The sequence below is a fragment of the Alosa sapidissima genome, chromosome 5, assembly GCF_018492685.1.
Source record: "Alosa sapidissima isolate fAloSap1 chromosome 5, fAloSap1.pri, whole genome shotgun sequence".
Taxonomy (NCBI): domain Eukaryota; kingdom Metazoa; phylum Chordata; class Actinopteri; order Clupeiformes; family Clupeidae; genus Alosa; species Alosa sapidissima.
The window spans coordinates 3,339,713-3,367,574 of record NC_055961.1 but is presented as its reverse complement, the minus strand read 5'-3'; the positions used below and the strand labels follow the sequence as shown (position 1 = coordinate 3,367,574).

The 27,862-nt window shown below is 44.9% G+C and overlaps 3 protein-coding genes across 3 annotated transcripts in view; 1 reads left to right on the top strand and 2 right to left on the bottom strand.

The window, feature by feature from the left end:
* The window catches only part of grk6 (G protein-coupled receptor kinase 6), a 59,855-nt gene extending 47,901 nt beyond the window's left edge, over positions 1-11,954 (bottom strand). Inside the window, exons 1-2 of the mRNA XM_042091990.1 lie at positions 11,766-11,954; positions 7,257-7,352 (exon numbers count right to left, since the gene is read on the bottom strand). Of these exons, the coding sequence (XP_041947924.1) occupies positions 7,257-7,352; positions 11,766-11,817 (148 nt within the window). The 5' untranslated portion in view covers positions 11,818-11,954. The remainder of the gene's footprint in view (positions 1-7,256; positions 7,353-11,765) is intronic.
* Positions 11,955-15,451: 3,497 nt separating this feature from the next.
* On the top strand, positions 15,452-24,633 carry nop16 (NOP16 nucleolar protein homolog (yeast)). The gene is made up of 5 exons (XM_042092669.1): positions 15,452-15,683; positions 16,459-16,567; positions 18,449-18,518; positions 20,452-20,561; positions 23,652-24,633. Exons 1-5 carry the CDS (start codon positions 15,577-15,579, stop codon positions 23,775-23,777), a joined length of 522 nt encoding a protein of 173 aa, XP_041948603.1. The 5' UTR covers positions 15,452-15,576; the 3' UTR covers positions 23,778-24,633.
* A 1,391-nt stretch (positions 24,634-26,024) lies between these two features.
* The window catches only part of arl10 (ADP-ribosylation factor-like 10), a 5,825-nt gene continuing 3,987 nt past the window's right edge, over positions 26,025-27,862 (bottom strand). Inside the window, exons 3-4 of the mRNA XM_042092666.1 lie at positions 27,630-27,805; positions 26,025-27,321 (exon numbers count right to left, since the gene is read on the bottom strand). Of these exons, the coding sequence (XP_041948600.1) occupies positions 27,157-27,321; positions 27,630-27,805 (341 nt within the window). The 3' untranslated portion in view covers positions 26,025-27,156. The remainder of the gene's footprint in view (positions 27,322-27,629; positions 27,806-27,862) is intronic.

Below are 27,862 nucleotides of genomic sequence, written 5' to 3'. Positions count from 1 at the left end.
GTGCAGAGTGAAGTGTGCGGTGCAGAGTGGCATGGCGTTAGTGTGCGGTGCAGAGTGGGTGCGGTGCAGAGTGGGTGCGGTGCAGAGTGAAGTGTGCGGTGCAGAGCAGCATGGCGTTAGTGTGCGGTGCAGAGTGGCATGGCGTTAGTGTGCGGTGCAGAGCGGCATGGCGTTAGTGTGCGGTGCAGAGTGGGTGCGGTGCAGAGTGGGTGCGGTGCAGAGTGAAGTGTGCGGTGCAGAGCGGCATGGCGTTAGTGTGCGGTGCAGAGTGGGTGCGGTGCAGAGCGGCATGGCGTTAGTGTGCGGTGCAGAGTGGCATGGCGTTAGTGTGAGGTGCAGAGTGGCGTGGCGTATGTGTGCGGTGCAGAGCAAAGTGTGCGGTGCAGAGTGGCATGGCGTTAGTGTGCGGTGCAGAGTGGCATGGCGTTAGTGCAGAGTGGCATGGCGTTAGTGCAGAGTGGCATGGCGTTAGTGTGCGGTGCAGAGTGGCATGGCGTTAGTGTGCGGTGCAGAGTGGCATGGCGTTAGTGCAGAGTGGCATGGCGTTAGTGTGCGGTGCAGAGTGGGTGCGGTGCAGAGCGGCATGGCGTTAGTGTGCGGTGCAGAGTGGGTGCGGTGCAGAGCGGCATGGCGTTAGTGTGCGGTGCAGAGTGGCGTGTGCGGTGCAGAGTGGCATGGCGTTAGTGTGCGGTGCAGAGTGGCATGGCGTTAGTGTGAGGTGCAGAGTGGCGTGGTGTGGCGTATGTGTGCGGTGCAGAGCAAAAGTGAAGTGTGCGGTGCAGAGCAAAGTGTGCGGTGCAGAGTGGCATGGCGTTAGTGTGCGGTGCAGAGCAAAGTGTGCGGTGCAGAGTGAAGTGTGCGGTGCAGAGTGGCATGGCGTTAGTGTGCGGTGCAGAGCAAAGTGTGCGGTGCAGTGTGAAGTGTGCGGTGCAGAGTGGCATGGCGTTAGTGTGCGGTGCAGAGTGGGTGCGGTGCAGAGTGGCGTGTGCGGTGCAGAGTGGCATGGCGTTAGTGTGCGGTGCAGAGCAAAGTGTGCGGTGCAGAGTGAAGTGTGCGGTGCAGAGCGGCATGGCGTTAGTGTGCGGTGCAGAGTGGCGTGTGCGGTGCAGAGTGGGTGCGGTGCAGAGTGGAGTGTGCGGTGCAGAGTGAAGTGTGCGGTGCAGAGCGGCATGGCGTTAGTGTGCGGTGCAGAGTGGCGTGTGCGGTGCAGAGTGGGTGCGGTGCAGAGCGGCATGGCGTTAGTGTGCGGTGCAGAGTGGGTGCGGTGCAGAGTGGGTGCGGTGCAGAGTGGGTGCGGTGCGGTGCGGAGCCGTGTGGAGACGAGGCAGCAGCATGAGAGGAAATCATGTGATCACATCACACAGGGTCTCAATTTAACTTAGGAGTCGCTTTCAGTCCCCACCTGCAGTTCATCTCAGTGCTCCATGGACTCAACCACACCACTAAACACACACACACACACACACACACACTAAAACACACACACACACACACACTAAAACACACAATACAGAGAGGAAGAACCTCAACACACAGTTAGAGTGGAGGAGTGAGAGAGAGAAAGAAAGAGAGAGAGAGAGAGAAAGCAAGAAATCACCTAACTTTAACAAGATTGAGACACACTGTGTGTGAGGGAGGAGGGGCCATAGAGATGTGCAAAGGACATCAGAGAGAGGGAGAGAGAGAAAGAGACAGAGAGAGGGAGAGAGAATGTGTGTGTGTGTAAAAGAGAGAGAGAGAGAGAGAGAGAGAGAGAGAAAGAGCAAATGATCTGATTAAATTAAAACAACCACAAAGTCGTTACCTAACAATATACAGATTGGGCGCCCATAAATTGTAAATTGAAACTGGATGGCATAAAAGATCCTGGCAAGAGAGACACCAAAGAATTTGCTCCCACTGTGACCTCATGGAGATTGAGGATGAGAAACACTTCCTTCTGAGGTGCACCAAATATACTCTACTGAGAAATTCTTTTTACCCTAAATTTCTAGAAAAAACCCCACAATTTAAAGGTCTAGACGACAATTCAAAAATGAAAACCCTCCTAGGTGAAGATGAACAATCCCTACAACTCTCTGCACAGTTTGTGTTTAAGTGCCACAAACTGAGAGAAAACACATAATGGACAAAGAGCAGAAATAGCTAGCAGCTAAACATAGTCTCAATTTTTTTTTATTTATATATATATATATATATATTTGTTTTATTATTATTATTATTATCATTCATTATTATTTTTTAATTAAATTAATATTATTTTTATTATAATTTATTTATTACTATTATTTAATCAACATTGTTTTGTTCTTGTATCTTATATATTTATGTACTGAATCTGTATACATGCTTTGACAACACAAGCACTCTTGTCATGTCAATAAAGCTTATTTGAACTGAACTGAATTGAAATTAAAAGAGAGAGAGAGAGAGAAAGAAAGAAAGAAAGAAAGAAAGAAAGAGAGAGAGAGAGAGAGAGCAAGAGCAAGAGAGAGAGAGGAAGTGTTGGGTCAGATGTTGCAACATGTCAGCCGTTTGTGTTCTTCCTCTGTCCCTCTGTTTTCTTCATGACTGACGTCAGCTGGATGAACTCCCATGTCCTGCATGGCAGCCGTTACACCACACACACACCCCACACACACACAGCCGTTACACCAAACACACACACAGCCGTTACACACCACACACACCCCACACACACAGCCGTTACACACCACACACCCCACACACACAGCCAAGCTCCCCACACACACCAACACACAGACAGCCATTACACGCCACACACACCCCCCACACACAGCCGTTACACCCCACACACACAGCCGTTACACACCACACACACCCCACACACACAGCCGTTACACACCACACACACCCCACACACACAGCCAAACATCACGCACACACCAACACACACACAGCCAAACTCCTCACACACACCAACACACACACAGCCAAGCTCCCCACACACATCCAAGCTCCCCACACACACAGAGCCAAGCTCCCCACACACACACCAACACACACAGAGCCAATTGGCTATACATTGGCTATACATTAGCTATACATTAGCTATACATTGGCTATACATTTGCTTGGCCATTTTACTTCCGAGTGACTGGGCATCAGTGACCAGACCATTTGAGAGGTGGAATCAGAGATGCTGGTTTTTAAAGGAATGTTCCGGAGTAAAACGGCCTAGAACTCCAGAACATTCCTCTCTTCTCTTCTGTGACTGACTATGTGAGCCGCCAAATCAGGGGTGGCAATCATGTGCCCGTGAGCCTTTTGCAAAACGCTTGAGTGAGTGAGCAACAGCCAGCTTGCACGACAGCAGCAGCATCGGCAGTGCAGCAGCAACTTCCTCTTTCGTCCTGTAGCCACTTCCTGTCTGGTGCGATTGCGGTGCTGCTGCAGAGCTGCCTTTGAGACGAGACCTGCCACCCCGTCTTCCGCGCCACGCCCATGGGCAGGACACAGGAAGTGGCGCTGCCGCCACGACACTCGAGGGTGCCACAGAGGCGCATACCCCCCAGTGTCTTCTGTGTGTGTTCTGTGTGCGTGTGTGTGTGTGTGTGTGTGTGTTCGTGTGAACTTGCACTCGATTCCACAACACTGATCGACACGCCACCCTCCCTCTCTCACACATAATGAACATCACCGGATGCAACACTGCTGCAACATTACGAAAGGGCCCTGTGTGTGTGTGTGTGTGTGTGTGTGTGTGTGTGTGTGTGTGTGTGTGTGTGTGTGTGTGTGTGTGTGTGAGACTTTTACGTGTCCCCCAAGGAGAGAGAGCTACATACAGTAGGAAACGGATGCTCATAATGAGCTTCAAAAAAATCTGTAAACTATGAATAAATGAAATATTAAATGACCCTATCGAGTTCTGTAAGTGGATACAAAGCTGAGGTGAAGCCATCACGCACATGCACAAAGACACACACACCCTCTCTCTCTCACTCATACACACATACACACACACTTTCTCTCTCAGTTAGCTCTGTGGGGTGGGGTCGTTTGGTTGAGGGAATGGAGGTTGAAGGGTTGTCAGTAAGATTCCTGGTTCTTACTTTCGTTTTTAAATTCAGTGACACAGTTGATTCAGTTAAGTTACATGAAGAAACGAAAAAACAACATCCCTCCTGTTTTGAAGTCATGGAGCAATCGTTCTCATTAAATGACATGTCCCTGGCTCAACCTTAGAGCGAAGACAATGAACGCACCTTCTGAAATGCAACTCTGTTCGGGAACCAAGCAACACGGCATGATGTGATAGGCCACAAGAGAGAATGGTGAAACATGGCATGATGTGATAGGCCACAAGAGAGGATGGTGAAACATGGCATGATGTGATAGGCCACAAGAGAGAATGGTGAAACATGTGGATCTTAAACTTCAACTGAAATCTATCTGTCCAGCTTCTGTGACGTTATGGCGGCTAAACGTAACCACACTTGTTGTATCAAGCCTGTTCATCAGAAATAGTTACTGCACACAGAAACAGACACTTGGACAAATCTAGACAAGTTCAAACGATGCCCATTTCTCTTCCTGTGCAAGCGTTTCTTCTGTTCCTGTTGTATAGGTAAATGTGCGCACACACACACACACACACACACACACACACACACACACACACACACACACACACGTACACACACACACACACACACACACACCAGAGTTTCACTCTCCATTTTACAGGTCTGGGTCACCTAACCCTTTGATATGAAAATGCCTGGTTTACAATATTTGTTTTCGTAAAGATTCTCCATTAGCCTACTCCAAAAATGTCTTAAACTTAAAAAAAAAAAAAAAAAAAAACTTAATACTGTTTTTTTCTGTTTTTTTTATTTTTATTAAGCTTGATATATTTTCTCAAGCAAAAATAAATGCAAAATCTATCAAAATATCAACAGATGGCAACAAAACAAATTATGACATTTTTTCTATTTATATCTAAATCGAAACTACAGTCTTTTATGGCTATCATGTGATGCTAGCCATAAAAGCCTGTAGTGTTGATTTAGATATAAATAGAAAGAATTTCATAATTAATCAAAAAGTGGTGGAAGGACTAGCATGGGTAACCCTGGGGTCCATCTTATGACACATGGCAACAAAACATGCTAGCCATAAAAGACTGCAGTGTTGGTTTAGAAAGAAGCATTGTGGATATTACCGGAAAAGAGACCCGGTCAACTGCATTTGTTTATGGCAACCACATCAGACTCAAATTTCCCACCAGAGCAAAGTCTGCAGCTACACACCATGTGTGAAGGACTGCTACACAGCAGCTACAAACACGCCATGTGTGAAGGACTGCTACAACACAGCAGCTACAAACCTGGGCAAGAGAACGGCACACTGCTAACTACTAATGAACACAGTATTTTTACTATATTAGGCCTAACTATAGTGATCCCATCACATTTTAGCATAGCAGTAGCATATTAACTATAGTGATCCCATCACATTTTAGTATAGTAGTAGCATATTAACTATAGTGATCCCATCACATTTTAGCATAGCAGTAGCATATTAACTATAGTGATCCCATCACATTTTAGCATAGCAGTAGCATATTACCTACTAGTGCTCCCATCACATTTTAGCATAGTGATAGCATATTAGACACTAGTGATTCCATCATATTTTAGCATAGTAGCATATTAGCTACGAATGAACTTGGTCAAAATACAATGATCTTATCGTCTGAATATTGCATTTGAACACCGGTTTTAACAGGTATGTTTTCACAGGAGCAATGCTGGAGCTTATTTATGAATGTTTAATAGCCTACTATATTAGGGCATAACTCACACTAGGCACGATTCACTTGTAGGCCTACTGTGCCGGAGTACGGTTCTGTCCCGATTTTGTTCCACACTTACACTGCATACTATCAAACTGTACCCAGGCACTGCATACTATCAAACTGTACCCAGGCACTGCATACTATCACACTGTACCCAGGCACTGCATACCATCAAACTGTACCCAGGCACGGTTGAGCTGCTGCGCTTTAGAATCTCTGCGTAGGTGCGCCCATAAGCCCAACTGTACCCAGGCGCGGATAAGCTGCTGAATCTCTGCGTAGGTGCCCATAAGCTGCTGAATCTCTGCGTAGGTGCGCCCATAAGCCCAACTGTACCCAGACTCCCATAAGCTGCTGAATCTCTGCTTAGGTGCCCATAAGCTGCTGCGCTGCTGAATCTCTGCGTAGGTGCCCATAAGCTGCTGAATCTCTGCATAGGTGCCCATAAGCTGCTGAATCTCTGCATAGGTGCCCATAAGCTGCTGCGCTGCTGAATCTCTGCGTAGGTGCTCATAAGCTGCTGAATCTCTGCGTAGGTGCGCCCATAAGCCCAACTGTACCCAGGTGTGGATAAGCTGCTGCGCTCTAGAATCTCTGCATAGGTGTGCCCATAAGCTGCTGAATCTCTGCGTAGGTGCGCCCATAAGCTGCTGAATCTCTGCGTAGGTGCCCATAAGCTGCTGAATCTCTGCACAGGTGCTCATAAGCTGCTGAATCTCTGCATAGGTGCCCATAAGCTGCTGAATCTCTGCGTAGGCGCCCATAAACTGCTGAATCTCTGCGTAGGTGCCCATAAGCTGCTGAATCTCTGGACAGGTGCCCATAAGCTGCTGAATCTCTGCACAGGTGCCCATAAGCCCATAAGCTGCTGAATCTCTGCGTAGGTGCCCATAAGCTGCTGAATCTCTGCATAGGTGCCCATAAGCTGCTGAATCTCTGCGTAGGTGCCCATAAGCTGCTGAATCTCTGCGTAGGTGCGCCCATAAGCTGCTGAATCTCTGCGTAGGTGCCCATAAGCCCAACCGTGCCGTGGCCAACCTCCACAAGCCGACCTGGGCACGGATAAGCGCATCATGCCCGCCCGGGTACGGTACGGGGTACGGAGCGATCACACTGGTCAAACAAACCGGACATTGGGGGTCAAACATACTCGGGTTACAGTACGTATGGTATAGTGTGAGTATGCCCCTGATGCAGGTTTCTGGGGCTTAAGGAACACAGGTTTCAGGGGTGTAAGGAACACAGGTTTCTGGGGTGTAAGGAACACAGGTTTCTGGGGTGTATTAAAGGAACACAGGTTTCTGTTGTGACATGGATGTCTGTGAGGAACACCGGAACATCAGGAAATGCCATCTGAGTGGACAGCAACGTGATGCTAATCCAAAAGAGGGGGTCAAACGGGTCATGCTAACCCAAAAGAGGGTGTCAAACATACCTGTAGTCTGCCGAAGCTCCTCACACAGGCTGATGTGGGGGAACTGGAGCATTTGTTTCCATTTCTTACTCTTCCCCTTCCTATTCCCACCTCCTCCTGATGAGAGAGAGAGAGAGAGAGAGAGGGAGAGAGAGAGAGAGAGAGAGACAGAGAGAGACAGAGAGAGACAGAGACAGACAGAGAGAGAGAGAGAGAGAGAGAGAGAGACAGACAGAGAGAGACAGAGACATACATTATCAGATACACACTCTCTCTCTCTTTCTTTCTCTCTCTCTCTTTCACAATCTCTTTCACACTCTCTCACTCTCTCGCTCACACACACACACACACACACTAACTTTCACAACATTTTTAACAGTAGTGTGAGGTCACAACAGTCTATACATGTCTATACGTGTAGATGTCCTGCTGAGAGTACATCAGCAGATATACATTATCTGAATCTATACAGGTGTATATCTATACGTGTAGATGTATAACTGGTCAGTTGGTTTAGGCCTCCTGGCCCTCATAGGTACTGTAGCAGTAGGTTACTCCTGACGACATCATCAGACGAGTGTAAATGATATGCTATTAGTGCCGGTTGGTGTTGTGATTCTATCACTCCACTTCTTAACCACCATTGGTACAAATATCACTCCACTTCTTAACCACCATTGGTACAAATATCACTCCACTTCTTAACCACCATTGGTACAAATATCACTCCACTTCTTAACCACCATTGGTACAAATATATTATTCCACTTCTTAACCATCATTGGTACAAATGTGTTTCTGAGCAGGAGAGTGATTCTATTACAGACCTCGCCTGCATGACCACAAATCAACTTAATGCACCGGCTGGGATAAACAACATCCCAATAACAACTACAGGGCTACACAGCAGCATGGCCGTCATACACACACACTACGTCCAGCGCAGCCCGGGAGCGGCCCAGAGGCAGGCCGGGCGTGGCCCGTATCCCCGGGGTCCCAGCATGGCACTCTCTGGGTGAATTGAGTTGAAAGTACCAAACCGAACGGGGATTTGGGACGGGGGGGGGGGGGCGAAGGGGCGCAGGGGGCTCTGAGAACACAAACCACCACTTTGTCCAGCGACACTTGTGGAATTAGCCCAGGCTTGGAGTGTGTGTGTGTGTGTGTGTGTGTAATTAGCCCAGGCTTGGAGTGTGTGTGTGTGTGTGTGTAATTAGCCCAGGCTTGGAGTGTGTGTGTGTGTGTGTGTGTGTGTGTAATTAGCTCAGGCTTGGAGTGTGTGTGTGTGTGTGTGTGTAATTAGCCCAGGCTTGGAGTGTGTGTGTGTGTGTGTGTGTGTGTGTGTGTGTGTGTGTGTGTGTGTAATTAGCTCAGGCTTGGAGTGTGTGTGTGTGTGTGTGTGTAATTAGCCCAGGCTTGGAGTGTGTGAGTGTGTGTGTGTGTGTGTGTGTGTGTGTGTGTGTGTGTGTGTGTGGAATTAGCCCAGGCTTGGAGTGTGTGTGCGTGTGTGTGTGGAATTAGCCCAGGCTTGGAGAGTGTGTGTGTGTGTGTGTGTGTGTGTGTGTGTGTGGAATTAACCCAGGCTTGGAGTGTGTGTGTGTGTGTGAGTGTGTGTGTGTGTGTGTGGAATTAGCCCAGGCTTGGAGTGTGTGTGTGTGTGTGAGTGTGTGTGTGTGTGTGTGGAATTAGCCCAGGCTTTGAGGACACTAGAGTTGCTTCTGAGGCCTCAAAAATGCTCCTTTTCTTCTGCACAGCTCTCTCTTTCCCACACATGCCGTACTGTTAACACACAGCTCTCTCTTTCCCACACATGCCGTACTGTTAACACACAGCTCTCTCTTTCCCACACATGCCGTACTGTTAACACACAGCAGCACAGCTCTCTCATGCCAAACTGGACCAGGCCAGTTACACACTGACCCATCATCAGTGCATCTGTGTGTGTCCGTGTGTGTGTGTGTGTGTGTGTGTGTGTAGAGGTGCAAACAGATCTGACCCAGGTCTGGAATGGATCCCCCCTCATCTGCACCAGGTCTGCATCACACATGAGGAATGTGCACATTGTAAGATCTGCAACTGGTACATACTGTAAACACACAGTCCCTTCATACGTGTCGAGAAGCCTGCGCAACATTGCCCCCCCACAACACTGATCCAAGTCTCCCTCCGAAGATGAAGGACACACAGGCTTTTGCCCCTTTTGCTGTTCCCCCAAAGGACACCACCTTTTGCTGTTCCCCCAAAGGACACCACCTCCCCAAAGGACACCACCTTTTGCTGTCCTCCCCAAAGGACACCACCTCCCCAAAGGACACCACCTGCCCAAAGGACACCACCTTTTGCTGTCCTCCCCAAAGGACACCACCTCCCCAAAGGACACCACCTTTTGCTGTCCTCCCCAAAGGACACCACCTCCCCAAAGGACACCACCTTTTGCTGTTCCCCCAAAGGACACCACCTCCCCAAAGGACACCACCTTTTGCTGTTCCCCCAAAGGACACCACCTCCCCAAAGGACACCACCTGCCCAAAGGACACCACCTTTTGCTGTTCCCCCAAAGGACACCACCTTTTGCCCCCGTTTACCCCAGCTCTGGAACACCACTTTTGCAATAGTGTTTGAAGCCACGGCAACATGGCCGCTGGTGAAGACGTGAGGGTGTCTGAAGAGGGTGAAAGATTATACAAAGCCCCAACACAGATAACGATGAAGCCACCAAAGATATCAAGGGGCGCTGACAGTGTCTGAGTCTGTCTGGGATATGGCTGAGATTTGGCCCTCATTTGGCATTGAGGCGTTATGTCCACAGTACATGAGAGGACACAGACCACACACTGAAACCTACACGCTGTAGGCGTGTTGCTTTTCTGAAGGATGCTGGCGATGCATCCAGAAATGGGGAAGCATGGCAGTGAACAGGACCAGAAGAGTTTTCGACCAGAAGAGACTTTCGATCATCTCACCCCGCGCTGGTTGCTTTGGTGATTGGGTATGACAACACAAGACAGGCAGGCAGCATGTGTGAGACAGGGACCCTTGTGGACTCGAAGGCAACAGGCAGAAGGGGTTGGCAGACCCACTTACAAACACAGGCAGGGAAACTAAACAAGAGCTACTTCTGCCAGTTTAGCTAAATATACTAAAAGCAACCACCTGGCATGCAGTGATAGTGGCCATATCGGTCCTCAAAACTCGAACTGCAAAAACTCAATCTGGCCCAAACAACATGCTGCAGCAGCAACAGCAATTTCAGTTAAAGCATGACAGTGCTGCCGCGCGCATCACTGCTGGGACTAGATTGTTGCTCTTTGCGCGAGGCTAAATAGACTGTTGTGTTTCATTAAGGGAAACCTGGCTGACACGAGACATGCACAGCAAACCTCAACAATCACACAGACTTCCTGTTGTTGGGCCAACGGAGGAATGGGGCTTAAAGCTTCACCTGCAGCTGTCAGACAAAGGACCGGCAAATACAAGGAAACGACACAAGGTGCAGGACTAAAGCCACATGTAAATCGTTGGCTGTTTCATTCATTTCTATTCATACGTGTGCAGTTCTGTCCTCATAGTTGTAAATTAAATAAATAAATAAATAGGAACGTCAAGTTTCACTTCTGTCGGTGCAAGACCATGGGATATTCTAATACACCCGCCCTTCAGAGTGCAAAAACTTTCGACTCATAAAATCCGTGCTCCAGTTCACAAACAAAAGAGTTAACGACGTTTTCCTAAAATGTACAGATAAAAATGTATAGATAAAAAGCTACACTGTTACATTGAGCAAGCTTACAGTTCATAGCTATTGTGTTACATTAAGCAAGCTGACAATTATTACCACTGTGCGCATCGGAAATTATTCACTTGTAGGCTATAGCCTACTACAGCTAAACTATGAATTTTGATTCAGCGTAGCAGAAGGAATTCCAAAGTAATAAACACGGGCAGTCAGTCCCAAGACCGTTACACCTGCTGCAAGCTCAAGGGAAAAAACAAGGTTTACGTGGTCACCATGATGAAAGTGTACAGGCAGCCTTGACGTTTCTCTCAATTCAATTTCACTATGCAAAACCTTATCATAGGTTGTCATCATTCCAAAATGCCATCTCTGTAATCCTGGACAGTCAAATCGCTGTTGTCGACTGGGTGGATGGAAACCTGGTCGTCTTCACTCATGACCACTATATTTCGGAACCGTTTTAACATATATCTAATTGTAAATACGATGCTATCAACATGCACGGGAGCTGTCTTCGTTGCAGTAGCGTACACTTGTCCGAATGACAGTTCCATCCTTTACGCCTGTCCATCTGAAGGGTTAAGATGGTCTTATGTCATCTAAAACGCACAATCAAGACATCGATATACAGGCCCAATCGATCCAAATGTAATTGTTAGAATATAATGTCTACAACTATCATATTTGGCCTTGGCTTCCTCTGGGAGTCCCCACGTTTGGCAGCTGTGTGATACGATTAAAACGTGTTGGTGTCAGCCGCCGAAGCGCTGCCCCGGAGGTTCGTCGGCTCTTACCTTCCCTCGCCTTGATGAGGACAGTGTTGGCCACGATATTCTCGAGTTCCATGGTTTCATGGGGTAGCAAGCACCACAGGCCCGACCTCGTCGCCGGGTTGGCAGTGAGCGTGTCCTCCCCCTCTCCCCCCCACGACGGAATATAACCCTTGAATGACTCCCTTTGCCGTTGTCGTTAGCTTCTCTTTTTCTCCGCCCCCAAATCTTCAACTACGTCGCTGCACTTCAAAATGCTCCACCCTATAACGCTCCGCACTGTCCAATCGCAGCTGTCCAGAGCAACCCACCTGAAAAAGTAAACTCTCTGGCGTACGGCCAATCAGACCGAAAGAGAGCTTCCTGGTGCGTCTGTCAATCTATCCATATTCTTCAGACCATGAAGGGGGAGAATCGAGGGCGCGTGGATATTGAACGGATGTCATATCACAATGAACACATCCGCTATTTCATTCCTTGCAGTGTGACAGCATGTAAAACTCGGACCTACTCTGCTGCCTTGCCACGCCCAATGATTCGTGTGTAAGCCAACATTTAATGGGGGTAATACTATAGGGACATCTAGAGGCATGTAGCCTACTGTATTAGTCAAGTGCAACCCCATAATCCAGATAACATAGACAGATACATACATACATACATACATACATAGACAGATACAAGTTTTTTCACCTGCATGTGTAGGCCTGAAAGAGGGCCTATTTGGATTTGCTCATCAATATTTTAATTATTTGAAAACAAAATGTTAGAAATCCGATAGGTCCATCTGATGTATACAGATTACAGATGGCTCACAGCTCTGATAGAAGTATCTTCCTTTGGTTGTTACAGCTACTTGCTTTGAATGGTGAAGAAGTTGAGCCTCTTTAAAAGCCGACAGGCAGCACTACTGAAAGGACATGGCATTTAGATATCCATCTCCCCACTCTGCTGCTGTTCCTTCAGAAGTTCTATTCTTACCCCTGAAGTCTCACGATCAGATTGCCAAATAAAGTCAAGATAAACACAGAATGACTTACAAATTTAATCTGACATCTGAACTTCATAATATTTGTATTATTTCAAGAATAGAATCTGTGAGAATTTGTTAATTTGTTTCGTTGCCAGGTATTACATTTAAAGGTTGGCCAATACACACGTATCATTTTGAATCAATATAAAATAACTGTCATGCCAGAAGCAACATTTAAATAACGCTTTATCACTGCAGTGTGCAGCTCACCTGATTGGTTGTGTTGCCGTGTGGACATTGCGACCTCTTATTGCATTTACACCATAATGACAAGATGACACTGTTGTGCCACAGGACTTTCAGTATCATGCAGCCTACTTATCTATAGTTTATTACACAATTATGGCATTTAACATTATATTCAACAGCCTACTTAGTATAGTATAGTATAGTATATATACTTTTTTGATCCCGTGAGGGAAATTTGGTCTCTGCATTTAACCCAATCGGTGAATTAGTGAAACACAAACAGCACACAGTGAACACACAGTGAGGTGAAGCACACACTAATCCCGGTGCAGTCAGCTGCCTGCTTCATCGGCGGCGCTCGGGGAGCAGTGAGGGGTTAGGTGCCTTGCTCAAGGGCACTTCAGCCGCGGCCCACTGGTCGGGGCTCGAACCGGCAACCCTCCGGTTACAAGTCCAGAGTGCTAACCAGTGGGCCACGGCTGCCCAAAGTGGGCCACGGCTGCCCAAACCGCCCATACTTATCTATGTTTATTATTCAACAGCCTACTTAACAGTGTTTATTACACAATTATGGCATTTTACATTACATTCAACAGCCTACTTACCTGTGTCTATTACACAATTATGGCATTTTACATTACATTCAAAAGCCTACTTACCTGTGTCTATTACACAATTATGGCATTTTACATTACATTCAACAGCCTACTTACCTGTGTCTATTACACAATTATGGCATTTTACATTACATTCAACAGCCTACTTACCTGTGTCTATTACACAATTATGGCATTTTACGTTTAAATTTGGTGTTATTGTGCAGGGAGCTGATGCTAAGCTCATGAAATGTAGTCATGGTGATGGGGGTTGTTTGAGTTCAGTGTTACGAAATACTACATGAGTTGCACAAGCAGATGTCTTGACTGGTGCTTCTGTGTTTTAGTTGCATCAAAGTGTTGTAACTATAAATTGTCTTTGAAGTACTACATACAGACCTCTCAGAAGGTGATTATATCACCCCAACCACTTGTTATCCTGTACAACCTTTTCTGTCTTTCTTCACATCTCTCTCTCTCTCTCTCTCTCTCTCTCTCTCTTTTCTTCCCTCACACCTCCCTTCCTCCTGTTGTGTTATCATTCTAGCTATGGCTATGAAAGAGAAGACTGTCACCAGAGCCTTGTGGCTTAGAGCAGCTGTATTGTGTAGATGGCACTTCCCCAAAGTGTCTGGGCTTTGGGTGAGGGTTGAGATAAGTTGACGTCTTGCACAGTGGTATACTCACACTATGGGGAGGCACAGACACGTGTTTGCCCATAACAGAATTTACAGAGTGGGCAAATATGTTCCTAATCATTTTCTACTTCTGTCATTTTTAACTGAAATTATTAGTAAACTGAAAAGACTATTAAAACTATTAAAACAAGTAAAACTGACTTTGTTTTAAACTGGTGTACTGTTGGATGGTTGGTGTCTCACATTAAAAATGTTTGTAAATATTAAACTACTGACCTGGGGTGTGTTTCCCAAAGCCATAGTTGTTAACCTGTAAGCAACTTAGTTGGTTGGCAATGGGAAATTGCATTGCAACCAACAAAGTGGAAAAGTTATGGTTTTAGGAAACACGGCCCAGTTTAGTCATGGATGCAATCATCATAGGGTCAAAGGTCACAGATGACCTGTATGTGGAACAATGCCTTATTCTGATCCTTGCTTGGTAGCAGGATACTTTCCTTTTGACCAAAATGGCATATAGATCAGATTCAACTTTATTGTTATTGCACAAGTCAAATAGGCTACCAGTGCAACGAAATGGCATTTTACATCTAACCAGTAGTGCAAATAGCCAATTGTGCTGTTGAGACAGCATTTACAGGGTACATAGTTGGTAATAGATCATATGTTGGTCCTGAAGTGATTGTGCTTTTAGTTGAAAACACTTTTATTTCCTTTCCACTATCATATTTGCACACAATTGTTTAGGCTATCATATTTCCACACAATTGTTTAGGTAGATGTCATCAGAGTACGGAAATACTCTTTAGCAGCCTAGACAAATCGATGTAGGCCTAGTGCTCCTGAACTGATTCTGCACATTGCAGAGGCTATTTGAAAACATTGAGGCCTAGGCTATTCGAATAGTCTGTGTACCAAAAACACATCCCATTGGTCTGTGTGCAGTCCTCGCCATAGCCAGGACCAAGCCAATCTGAGTCCGAGCTTGTAGAATTTTGGCAACAAAGTGTCCACAAAATGTGATTGCAATGTTGCAATACACATCAGGCTAAAGCATGATGCTCTATGTGTATAATTTAACGGGCTATATGAACTGTAATATGCATATATTTGCTAGCAACAGCATACTTATGGTTCCATAGACAGGTTGAGATGCTGTCTTGGGATGCAAACTGTGTTTACAGCATAGACTGTATAAAATAGGTTTACAGCTGTGGTCGCCGCATTGCTGGTTACGTCATCATCAAGCGCAGCTAAGAGAGGCGACATATGTCACGTGATCCCGACACACGTGTTTTCTTTTACTGTCTATGGTGTTTTGTCGTCTGTACTTCGGGACGTGAAAGTTACTGTAACGAGAGTGCTAACCTACAAAAACAATGCCAAAGGCTAAGAAATCCTCCAAGCGAAAGAAGTTTGATTACACGAAAGACAGAAAGAAGCTTAGAACGAAGTTAAGGAGGAAGCTAGCTCCAACGATTGAATGGTAAGACACATGTTGTGGTTATCTAAATTAGCCCCTCAATGTAGTAGTTCCATGTGTTTTGCACTCCAGCTGCTAGTAGACTAGCTGGGTTTTCATTGGGAAGCAGAAAATGTCGCTAGTTGTGTCATAACATGTTATCATATGTTGCCTGGGGATTCTTCTCGTTTCTCTGAAATAATTACTGCGTGATGAAGCGTACTGTAACTCCTCTGTGCATGAAGTGCATTGAGTGCATGGACAAGCTAACGTAGCTGTTAGCCATCTAACTATTAGCGGATAGCATTAATAATGTTACCTGATGTGTCCACTGATCTTTGTGCCTCATGGATTACTTCATAAAACAACAACCATCGCAGTCATTGGATTGTATTTGAATCACCACTAACCTTTCACTTGACTGAGTGTTCTATTAGACGCGAAGACAGATTGCATTTCAAGCTATCAGCTTCTGTTGGATCACACTGTAATTAACGTGAACATTTTACAGTAATTCCGTCTGTTACGGGGCCCTAGGTCATCGTTACATTTGACAGTTCAATAGTCAGATTGAATGTTTGTGTGACTGCATCCCTTAATCATGAGCATTGCAATAGCCCTGGATTTAACGAAGTAAAGATGGTTCTCATGATGACCGGAAGAGGTCAGCGAAAGCAAGAGAAAGATGCCTCGGACTATTTTAACTGACAGAAGTGTTTTATAGTTTAGTTTGGAATACCTGCCAATAACCGCAGATTTGTCGCTGTTGATAGTGACGTGTGTCCGATCTCATATGCAGTGCTCAGATCAGAAACGCGTGGGATGACCGGAAAACGGTTCAGCAGAACTTGAGGGAGATGGGACTGCAACATGACACCAAAACTGTTCTGCCTATTCGTCAGCCTAAGGTAATATATGAACTAGAACCTGAGTCTCACACATCAGGGCAGGGCCACTGAACAGTGCAAACTGGAACTTTGGGTAACACTTTATAATAAGGTGCCATAATAAGTAGCTGTTAATATTTGTAAATTGTTACTAAAATATCTATTTGGCACAAGTTAATAGTTTTCTGTCTTTATTGCCCCACCACCCCCAACACTCACACAATCTCTACACAGCCAACCCACCTCCCCAAATCCCTCCCCAATGTCCAATATGCACTTTACATCTTTACAAACACAATTTCATTGCATTTCTTACACTAGTAATGGTGTAACTACTAAGTTGTGCCAAATAGATATTTTTGTAACAATTTACAAATATTAAAGGAGTGATTTGTAGGGTTGTTACTGAACATTCTGTAGGCCAAAATCAAAACACAGGTGAACTTTCTCAAGACTACCAGACGCGAGCCTCTTCTGGGTTGCCAGATGTAATTAAGACTTAACTAACGTTAGTTGACCTGCAGCTGTTTTAACGTTTCTCCAACCATGACCCAGCTACACATTACGGAAACAGTGAAAACAAAAAATACCTCTCTAACCAACGTAACATACAGTATTTAGCTGAAGTTAGCGATGCAGATGAAGTTTAGCCTAGGCTACCTGTCGTGGAGAAATATGGCCAGCTCTGCGTCAGACTTGATATTCTTCGTTTGACGAAGACATCGCCATATCAGGAAGCTCCTCCGATGTCCACTTAATTTCTTTCTTGTTTTAATTTGGGAAATGTGCCTGCCTCTCGTAGGCGTTCATGACTACAACTGACAGCAAGTTGACAGTTGGCCTTTGCTAATTTGGCAACACAAATAGCCCATTATTAATACGCTATTAATACATAAACGAAAATTCCAAGCGATTCCGCCCCGTAACTCATTTTCTTTCATGGGTTTTACGGGGTTTTACTAGCCTGACGAGCCAGACCCACATTAAAATGTAGGGTCTGGGCACTCGCCGTTCGCAGTGCTCAGTCCGAGGGGCGGGATAATCAGTTGTCTTTCAAATTCCCTCTGCACGCAATAGGACAGCGGCAGCGCTATGAGTCCCATGCGTTTCCCACCAGCGGAGCTAGTTGGCTAGTTCAAACGTTTGCCAACTTAATAAAAGCTTAATAAAAGCTTAACTCGTGTCACACTGTTCGCCAACAGCAACATCCATCCATTTGTTTTCAAGTAGCAGGGAATTCAAGCCAAACCGTTGCAACTCTGCCATCAATCATTATGTTAAGCCCACCAAACGACTCTATTCACGATTTCATTGGCCTGATTGAGTTTCGATTTCTGGAGCTCACAAGCCAATGGAGAGTTGCTAGACTAGCCCTGGCAGTAGGGGCGCGTCTATATTTCTAGGCTAGGGTTTTACAGGTTATAGTAATGTTGTCAAATAAGCCATTACTTCAATTCATCGTGTTTCCTTACTCTCTGACAACAAATGGTGATCATTTCTGGAATGGTTACCATTTATTTTCCATTATTTCCTACATACTGGTCCTTTAATAAAGGGTTAGGTAATGACTTGTTTGCTATTTGTTATGGCACCTTATAATAAAGTGTTACCTTTGTTGACATACTATTTAAGTTACAGTTACAAGCCTTCTTTGGGGAATCAAGCAAAACTATTCTTCCTCCGCAATTTGTAATATTTGAAATGATTTCCTGATGTACTGTCTGTCATCGTCCATGTAAACAAATCAGATTATTTGTTAGCTGACACTAGAGTAGTGATGCATTGTATGAGGTGTGTGTTGGATATTTACATATCGTGTTTGAGACGCATTGTCTTGGGATGCTGTTGTTTAGTGAAGCCCTTCATAGCTTCAACTGGGTTTTTATGGGTTTTTATTTCTAGCTCACCAACACTGAAGCCATGGATGTGGAGCCAGACGAACTCCTGATAAAGAAGCCATATGTGATCAAAGGTAAGTCCCGGGTAGGGGTGGGCGATATATATCGTCTGCGATAATATTGTGATTGTTGTTTTAACGATGTGCAAATTTACATTATTGAGTATTTAAACTACTTAGGGGGAAAAAAAACACTCAAAATCACGCATTGAAACCCCATAGCATACATTCACTAAATCCAGGAGTATGCAAGAGAAGCCCCGTTGCAGCAGAGCAAGTGTCACATGATCGCTAGTGGGTCCACGTTGTCACACGCAGGCCGTTTATTTTGTGTAGCGAGATCCAGACGTAGCCTACTTGGGATTTGTTCAGCTACTTCTGTTCACGTAGCATTAATGAGACGGTCACACTTTTTCCTACATGGTATTATATGGAGAAAAAACATTTGCCTTTGAGTATTTTAATAGTCAGTTGTAAACAAAGAACTCTTCTCATGTAACCCTTTTGTATATGGACTGAAGTTCGCTCTAAATATCTACGTGTATCGATTATGCTAACCGTTAGCATCTCTTTGGGATTTCTCATATACATTAGCCATAAGCTAACGCATTAGTTTCTATTCTGTAACTTGGAATGCTAGCCTACATGATTTCTCTTAAACAAAACATCGAAGGAAATAACTTGGATGTACTCTGTTGGTCTGCTTAGTTTTACAGTGAATCCTAAGTAAAGGTTTTTGAAAGGAGCTTCAGACTTTCTCTTGGGAAACTGTTAGGCCTAGTCATCTTCTTTAATGTAGCTGGCTAGACCATGTGACAATGCATTGGTTGATTTGGTTAAAAAGTCACAGGATAGGTTATTGGTTATTATTGTATTGATGCTATTCATAAATAATGAGCTGTAAAGTAATTCAGACTTCTACAATTTTTTTTAAAAGGATAGACTAATTATCATTATCATCAAAATCACAAAAAATATCGAGATATTATTTTTTGTCCATATCGCCCACCCCTAGTCCCGGGGCATGTGGAGTTCTGTGGCGCCACCATCCCCAGACCCCCATGCATGGACAAGAGGTGCCCTGTTGTAGTAAAGACAGATGAGCGTATGAGAATGAATGTCATCATTTATTCTGAGCTTTGAGGACAGCATGTTAAACTGTTGATTTGTTGCCAACACTGCTCACTTTCCATTAAAGTTCTTGCAATAACTCAATGGAAGACATTGTATTATCCTTGAATAGACACAACTTGTTTGAAGTCTGCGTTCATAATGCGTTTGAACGCTTTAGAGATTTCTAGGACAGGGACTTCTGATATAGAGCCTGTTGTAGTATACTTCATGCTCTGCTAGGCCACCAAGAACAGATGCGTCATCATGAATAAATGGCTGAGGTAGTTTTGTTTGACCTATGCCACTTGCATACTTAGGTCAAACAAAACTACCTCAGCCATTTATTGGCCTGACTTTTGCACTATTATATTGACTGTCTACTGTATGCACAATTGCACAATTTCTACCAAATTTTGCTGCTCTTATTTCTTCATTGTATGTGCCTTCTTATTTTTACTTTTTATATTGTTTACTTGAATGTTATGTTTGTCTGTGGACCAAATTGGTAAAATATGTCTTGTCTCCACCGTGGGATAGTAGGAAACGCAATTTCGATCTCTTTGTATGTCTTGACATGTGAAGAAATTGACAATAAAGCAGACTTTGAAGAGGCGAACCATCCCTCCTTCCCTTCAACACACTCATAATCTGTGGTGGAAACAAGTGTTTTGTGTGGAAGGAACAACTCGCACAAGGTTTTTTTTTTTTTACCTCAAGTCCTGTGGAAACGAGTACTAGACACTGGTCTTTGCAGAAGTGTGAAGTGTTTTTTATGGGTATTGTTAGGGCCTTTATTGTTCTTGCCTTCACAGAGAGAGAGAGAGAGAGAGAGAGAGAAAATTTGAACTTGGGTCCGTCGCACGTGTAAATCCTGTTTGCTCCTATTGTTTTCCAGACATGGAAGCCCAGGCCAGCATCCCCAGCCAGAGCTCCAAGACCCTGTCCAGAGATCTGATCGAGTACGCCCAGCACATGCTGCGCGAGCATGGGGATGGCAACTACAAGGTGGAGTGCAGTGACCTTCACATCAGACAGTGGCATTTTAAAGTCTAAGTGACTGTGACACCCTTACATTGGCCTATTGAAGTCCCTTTCCAACTGACCAGCAGTAGTGAACGCTTCCTAACACCACATTTAGCTGTGTCAGACCTGCCAACCTGTACACATTTTGCGTAGCAACCACGCATTTTCACATCAAAATACGCCGCTACGATTTTTTACTTAAAACTACGCAAAACGAGCAGACATCCAACCTTTCCGGAAAGCTCCTTGAGCATGTGAATCTCCCGCGAGGATGAGATACAGAGAGAAAGTGACCAGTGAGAATGACAGGCAAAGCATAGTGGCCTCTCTGTTATTTTTTCTTCAGCCAACGGTGGCTTAAATGAAAGACTTAATGAGGTGAGTTTAACAAGAAGTGTTCACTCGCAAATTTACGTTCCCCTAGCTGCCGTTTTGCTGTGAAACTAAAAATATTCCAATAAGTGCGATTGTAAATTCACCTAGGCCTAATAGTTTGACTATGTCTTGGAACGTTATTACTTGTTCATAAGTTGTTTCAGTTAGCATGTGTCGCTGATGGTTAAAGTTTTCATAACTAAGGCGCTAATGGAGCGCGGACCTTTCCAAGGCAAAATGCAGCAATTAACAACGATTATTTTGAGCTGCTTATTAATGAGTGTTCATTTTGTTTTTTTCTTTGGAGCATATGGATCCTTCTTCTTGATTATTAGCGTGAAAACAAGTGAGAACAAATAATAGGCTTACAGACGGAGATCGTGCACCTATCACTGTAGTTGGGATAATCATTGCAGCCTCACAGATGGCAGAAAGACACCACGATCTGAAAGAAACTTAAGTGCACGTGCAAGTGAAATTCTTTAAAAGCAATCAGTAGTTTGCATTAGTCAGCAGGTAATAATTGAACAATGATTTTTTGTTTTTTTACAAATAAACAAAACATGTAGGTTATTGTGAGTAAAGGGATAGACTACACACTGACAACAGCAGATGTCCATAAGCCTCTATCTCCAGGTGAATTAGATATGTTGGCATAACATGGGCGATAGATTTATTTCTTGACAAAATAAATCTTTAATAATAATGGATTGAAAAGAGGTATAATACCAGGCATGATCGAATAGGGCCCACATATAAGAAAATGGACAACATACCCACATCAGTGCTTATCAACACAAGTGGTTTTCATAGGTCAGGGGCCTGTACTATGAAGCGGGGTTACTGGCTTATCTGGGTAACTTCGAGAGTAACTTGATCACGTGTGGCGTAACTTCCCGATTAACCCGTACTACGAAAGGTGGATAGGTTTTAACCAAGGTATGCTGCCATGGCAATTTACGCTGCATCTCAAACCTGCTCCGACCAGGTTATGTTCTTGGTTAACCCGAGGTTTCCGTTAACCACACCCTTTATAAGTACCACCCCTCCACTAACAATTTCTCCCGAGACATGTCGGCGTACCTGGATGATCCATACGACATTGGAGCGCAAATCGTGAGGGACTCTCTTCGCAGGGCGAGGGGTTTTAGAGACCGCCAGAAAATATATATAGCCTACCCGGACGATATTCTCTATGAAGATATATATTGTCAGCCGAGGGAATTCGTTGTCTGTCAGATGATCTAGGAAGACGTCTCATAGCAATGCCCGTACGTGGACATTCATGTATTCCATCGGTGATGCAAGAATACTGTATGTCCGAAAATAAATCGGACATAGGCCTACAGTAGGCCTAATAAATTAAAATCACAATTTTAACAAACTTGTTGAATTGAATGTCATATTACTGTACCGTGCACATAAAGGCTACACATTTCCACATCACCAGAATCCGACCGAATGCCTCCCTCAACCCCCTCCATAATCGGCCTTCCACTATTATTTGCGATGGCCAACTCTTCTGCTACTGTAAAACACTCTGGTGCCTTTCCTCCTACAGTAGTGTTCAGACACCTTTTTCTTGTTAGCTGTAAAACAGAGGCCAAGTGAAGGCTATAAGCTAGGCCTACATGTTTTCATAATTAAGAAATATTAATGCAAGCTATAACTATATAAACCTACTATTCTGAATAATGTTTTTGTGTTTCATTTTCACCTGCTGCCATGTGCGTTTGGCAATGGTGTTGCATCTGAAATGTTCACAGGATTAGGCATACACTAAATCAGTCAATGGGGGCTACTTAAACATTCAATTATCCTTATTACTGCAATCTATATGCCGACGTCTTAATTGGGTTGCATCTTTAGGCCTTTCTATGAACTCAAAATAGGCTATTTAATTATTTCAACTCATTTCAGACATTCCGCAAGCTACTAATCCTCCGTAACACATATTTGAAGAACATAAAACTTTACTTTTAGGCATTTAGGCTACCCGATCTGCAATACGTTGCCACCAGCCTTGCTTTGTTTACTGCCGACGTATTTGATTTTTGTCGTAGAGTGGGTTTTAATTCCTCATAACTTGTCAGAATAATTGTGCATTCCTCATCCGTAAAATAAGGTGATCGCGTCATCATTGAAAGTGGTGACTTGCGCTGCAACCCGCCCCTTTTATGTGAACGCGCACAAACTCCAATTAGGTTAACCCCGGCTCAACAAATCAACTTCACAATCAGCGTCGTAGTACCGATTAACAACACTTAAGATAACCAGGTTTTGTCAACCCCGGTTTAACAAAGTAACCCTGGGTTACATCTGGGTAGGTTAAGCTCCCTTCGTAGTACAGGCCCCAGGATTATTAGGCCCTAAAACAGATTGTCAACATTATAGCTACTGTAAAAGATTCAGTTTGCACTTTCAGGAACACATTGGATCCCATTTAGATAGATATTTAATATTAAAGATGGGTCGCTATCCAAAACGTGTCTTCTGAGTATGGCTATGTCTGTTTTTGGCTCAATGCATGAAGGCCGACGTGAGCAATGTTTATGTTTTCTCGGCTCGAGGTGCTACTCAAAACATTTTTCATGGTTGGCAGGTTTGCTGTGTTTCGCCTTTTCCAAAAGACAACAGAAATACAGTTGGTTGGTTACCCCCTACTCGTTGTTAACTCTGTTTCCTCTGTTCTCCCAGGCCATGGCGCGAGATGAGAAGAACTACTACCAGGACACACCCAAACAGATCAAGAGGAAAATCGAAGACTACAAGCAGTGCCACGCCGAAGATTACTCCACCTTCATGCAGTCGCTCAAGGCTTGAGAGACTGAGCGGTGGGGGGGGGGGGGCAGTGGACGTTACCCATCGAGGTGTGTTGTGCCGCTCAGAAAACAACAACAAGGGGGCGGAGTTCAACCCCATCACTGCGTCTCTCTATCCTCTGACCTCTCCTGCGGAGTAGACAGGAGAGGTCAAAGGGCATGGATGAGTGACAGACTGTTTTCCAAGTTAGTCTAAAGACAAACGAGGGAGTGACGCCATGCTGAACGGTCTTGTCGATATGACTTGCATTAGCGTAGGATCATAACGGATGTCAGATGGCTGGGGTTACGTTTTTATTTTGTACTTTAAATGTCATCATGGTTGCCATGACGTTTGGACCTCGTTCAGTAATGTGTTTTCAGCTGTATATCTCCCACTGTATAGATCACCCTCTAAAACCTTTGATTTCCAGGCGGAGGAGAGAGATTTAGTATAAAGCATCCATGTGAAATGTTTGTAATTTAAATGAAGAAAAGACGGTCTGTTCTCATCCCCTTTATAAATCCAAAACCCTCAGGAGGGATGCACATATGCTGCAGACGTAGTGCACTGGGATTATATGCTGCGGACGTGGTGTCCTGGGATTATGTTCGCACGACGCTTGGGTCTGACACAGCGGGATTGAGAAATCCACTCTTGAACGATGTGGTGAGATTACACATTTCCACATGGGTTTGTTATTTTGGAATATGTCCGAGCTGGATTATTGGGGACTACCATCTTTCGCCACGTCTGCACACACCTGTGTGTGTGTGTGTGTGTGTGTGTGTGTTCTGTTTGGGGAGGAGCTTGCGTAAGATTAATGTGCGGTAACTGTGATCCATGCTGTTTTTAATACAGAAGTGTACCACATGCACAGAGGTATTTGAGAGTTTTATTCAGTGTACACATTTGGAGATGTGTGTGTGTGTGTGTGTGTGTGTGTGTGTGTATGTATGTATATACACTGAGAAGACGCATTCACAGGTACAGGAATATGGAGTTATGCAATGAAGTTATACAAACATGTGTATGGAGAAGCCACCAAGGACTGCCTCAGTGCACAACTTGCTTAGCACCCCTTGCAATGGATCGAGGTACTGCACAAAGTAGAAAAACATTTCTTTACAGATATAAATACTTTAAATAATAATAATAGTCCAACTAATTAGGAGTTATTTTCCTCTGCCTCAGAATACAAAGTTTAAGGTTTGATAATGCTTCAATTTGTTAAATGTATTTATTTATTTACGTTTATTTGACAGGGACAATGCACAATATATAATTGGGCCAGATTATAGCCACAAGGCTAATTTACATCTGTTGTCCATGATTGCCACAAACCAACCATCCACCAGGTAAATACTGAGCGAGGCTGATAGCTGCAAGGTATAGACACCTACATACATTCAGGGCTGGACTTTGCTCATCACATGTGTTTTGAGTGTGTTTGCTCATCGCAGAAACCAGGAGGTGTGTGAACTATATTATGTGCTCATGTGGTGCTCTCGAGGGCAGAGACTGTTGACTTTCAGCCAGCTATATCCTCAGGCAGCAGAGTTTGTTTACATTATCAGGTGTCTCCTACGCTGGGCAAAAAGCCACTCCATATGAATCATCTGCACCAGTAGGCTATGCTACTGGCTTATAACACACTAGCCCAGCATATAATATGGATGGAGTTTCTCCCAGACACTGGGAAATAAACTTTGCAGTCGACCATATCTGTAAGCCTTAGATTTCCGGTCAGCACACAGCTAACCTAAATAATGTTACTAGAATTTTAAGTTAAGGAGCCATTACCAATGTGTGTCTATGCCGTGAACATCATGTGTCTGCAAACGTGTCTGAGTTCAGCCCTTGCCAATCTCACAGCTGTAACAGCCACGACGGGAGAAATGTGCTATGTGACGTTACCCCAACCCCAGGTCCTAGCATGCTTCATACAAAGCATGCATCTTCATGTCTTTAAAATGCAATTCCAGCTTCATCAGCCTTGAAACACAAATGGTAGACTGTCTTGATTAGAAAACAAAATAAGAAATAAGACTATGATATCCTGGCTCAGGCCAACAATCACACACAGAGGTATGCATGAGGTCAACTGTTACAGTAAGATACAGTCATAATCGGGTGTGTTAAACAACCCACACGTCAAGTGACAATAGAACTTGAGTTATTCTCAGATATCAGAAGAGAGAAACTGTAGAACAGCTGAAACTATTGTGTCTCTGGCTCTGGTTGACTAGTGTTGGGTGGATCTTTCCCTATTTTACAATAAAATGAGCACCTTGCTAAACTCCATAGGCTTACAAAAGTAATGGGTTATATCAGTTTGAGGAAATTGGCACCTAAAATGTACTTAATCATATTTCATAATAGTAATTCACTATCACAATGGATACTTACAGAGGCAATGAACATAAAAAACAAGTCTTAAACAAGTCCTCACCCACCCTGTTGCCTACATTTTAAGTAACAAATATTATTTGCAAAAATAATATCATGAATAAAATTTGAACGTATTACTGCAAAACAAAGCACACGTTTGCCAAGAACATTCTCCTGGACAGAAGAGAACGTAGAACGTGTGTGAGAGCGGTGAGCGGAACACTGCCCTGGGCTGCTCACTGTCATTCTTGAACACTTAACAACAACAGCCTGACAAAGAGGCCTTCTGTCCTGCACTGTTGCGTAAGGGCAGAGATAGCAACTTAAACATGTCACATGAAGAATGGCTACCTCTGAAAAGCAAACCCGACCTGTCAGTGTGGCCGCTCACTCTTGGGTCAGTTCTGGCTAGCGCAGTGAAAGTGAGACACGGCCTGGAACAAACGCGGCCTTCTCGTCCTTTGTGTCACCTTAGCTTTAGCCATGCCAGCAAGAAAGGGGCAGGTCCGAGGTGGGCTTGGACCAGTAGCCTCTGTGCCCAGTCAGGGGACAAATACTGCAGTAAAACTGGCTGCGTTAAAAACCTGAAGCTGTCATGGACACACTAGTGAAAGCTCTCAGCAGACGATCATGCTCTAGATAAGCTCTAGTCAGAGAACAACGTCAGCTTAGTCTGTACAATAATCTACAAAACATAAGGTCAAAATTTACAAAGATAAAAACAGCATCTGAGTCTAGAAGAGACGCTGTGTTGCTCTGTGTCCTGGGGAGGTGGGCCTTATATACAGAGTGTGCTACTCAGATGTGGCTGCTACGGCTACAAACAAAGCCACTTCTCTGACCTCTGACCCTGCACGGTTTAATGTTTATAAACACTGAGCACTGAGCGGACTTGTGCGTCTTTATCCTGAATCTGCCGCTACTCTGCAGTCCAGGAGGCTACTGCTACTATGGCTGTGTGTGTGTGTGTGTGTGTGTGTGTGTGTGTGTGTGTGCGCTCGTGCTGTTCTCAGAGCTTGAGCAGCATGTCCTGGAAGCTCTGCAGGCCGTGGTGGCCACTCTGCCCGTTAGTGCCAGTCTGGGCTGGCATCAGCAGCACCTGCCGGGCGTCGCTCACGCTGGCCAGCGAAAGGGCATCGTACAGGTCAGGCATGCTGACCGCACCTGGTTTATCCTGGGAGACAGAGGAGTACACACACACACACACACACACACACACACACACAGGGACAGGGTTGAATGAGAGGCTGAGTGTACTGACTGATCTTTTCAGCTCTTAAAATCACACTGAGCACTTCACACACACACACACACACACACACACACATGTTCGTGTCTGTGTATTTGAGAGAGAGAGAGAGAGAGAGAGAGAGAGAGAGAGAGAGGGACAGAGAGAGAGAGAGCGAGAAAGAGAGAGTGAGAGAGAGAAAGAGAGAGGGAGAGAGGACGAGTGTGCAAGTCTGTCTGTGTGGGTCTCCTGACCTGCTTGTTGCCCAGCACCACGACGGGCAGTCTGGCGTCAGCTTTGAGTAGTCGGTGCAGCTCACTCCTGGCCTGGGGCAGCCTCCTGCGGTCAGCCGAGTCCACCACGTACACCAGCATGTGCGTGCGCCGCAGGTAATCTGCCCAGTACACACGCAGGTCTTCAGCACCTCCAACTGCAATGGCAGAGCAGCGTCAGGGTCAGGAGGGTGGTGCGCTACATGCCACCAAAG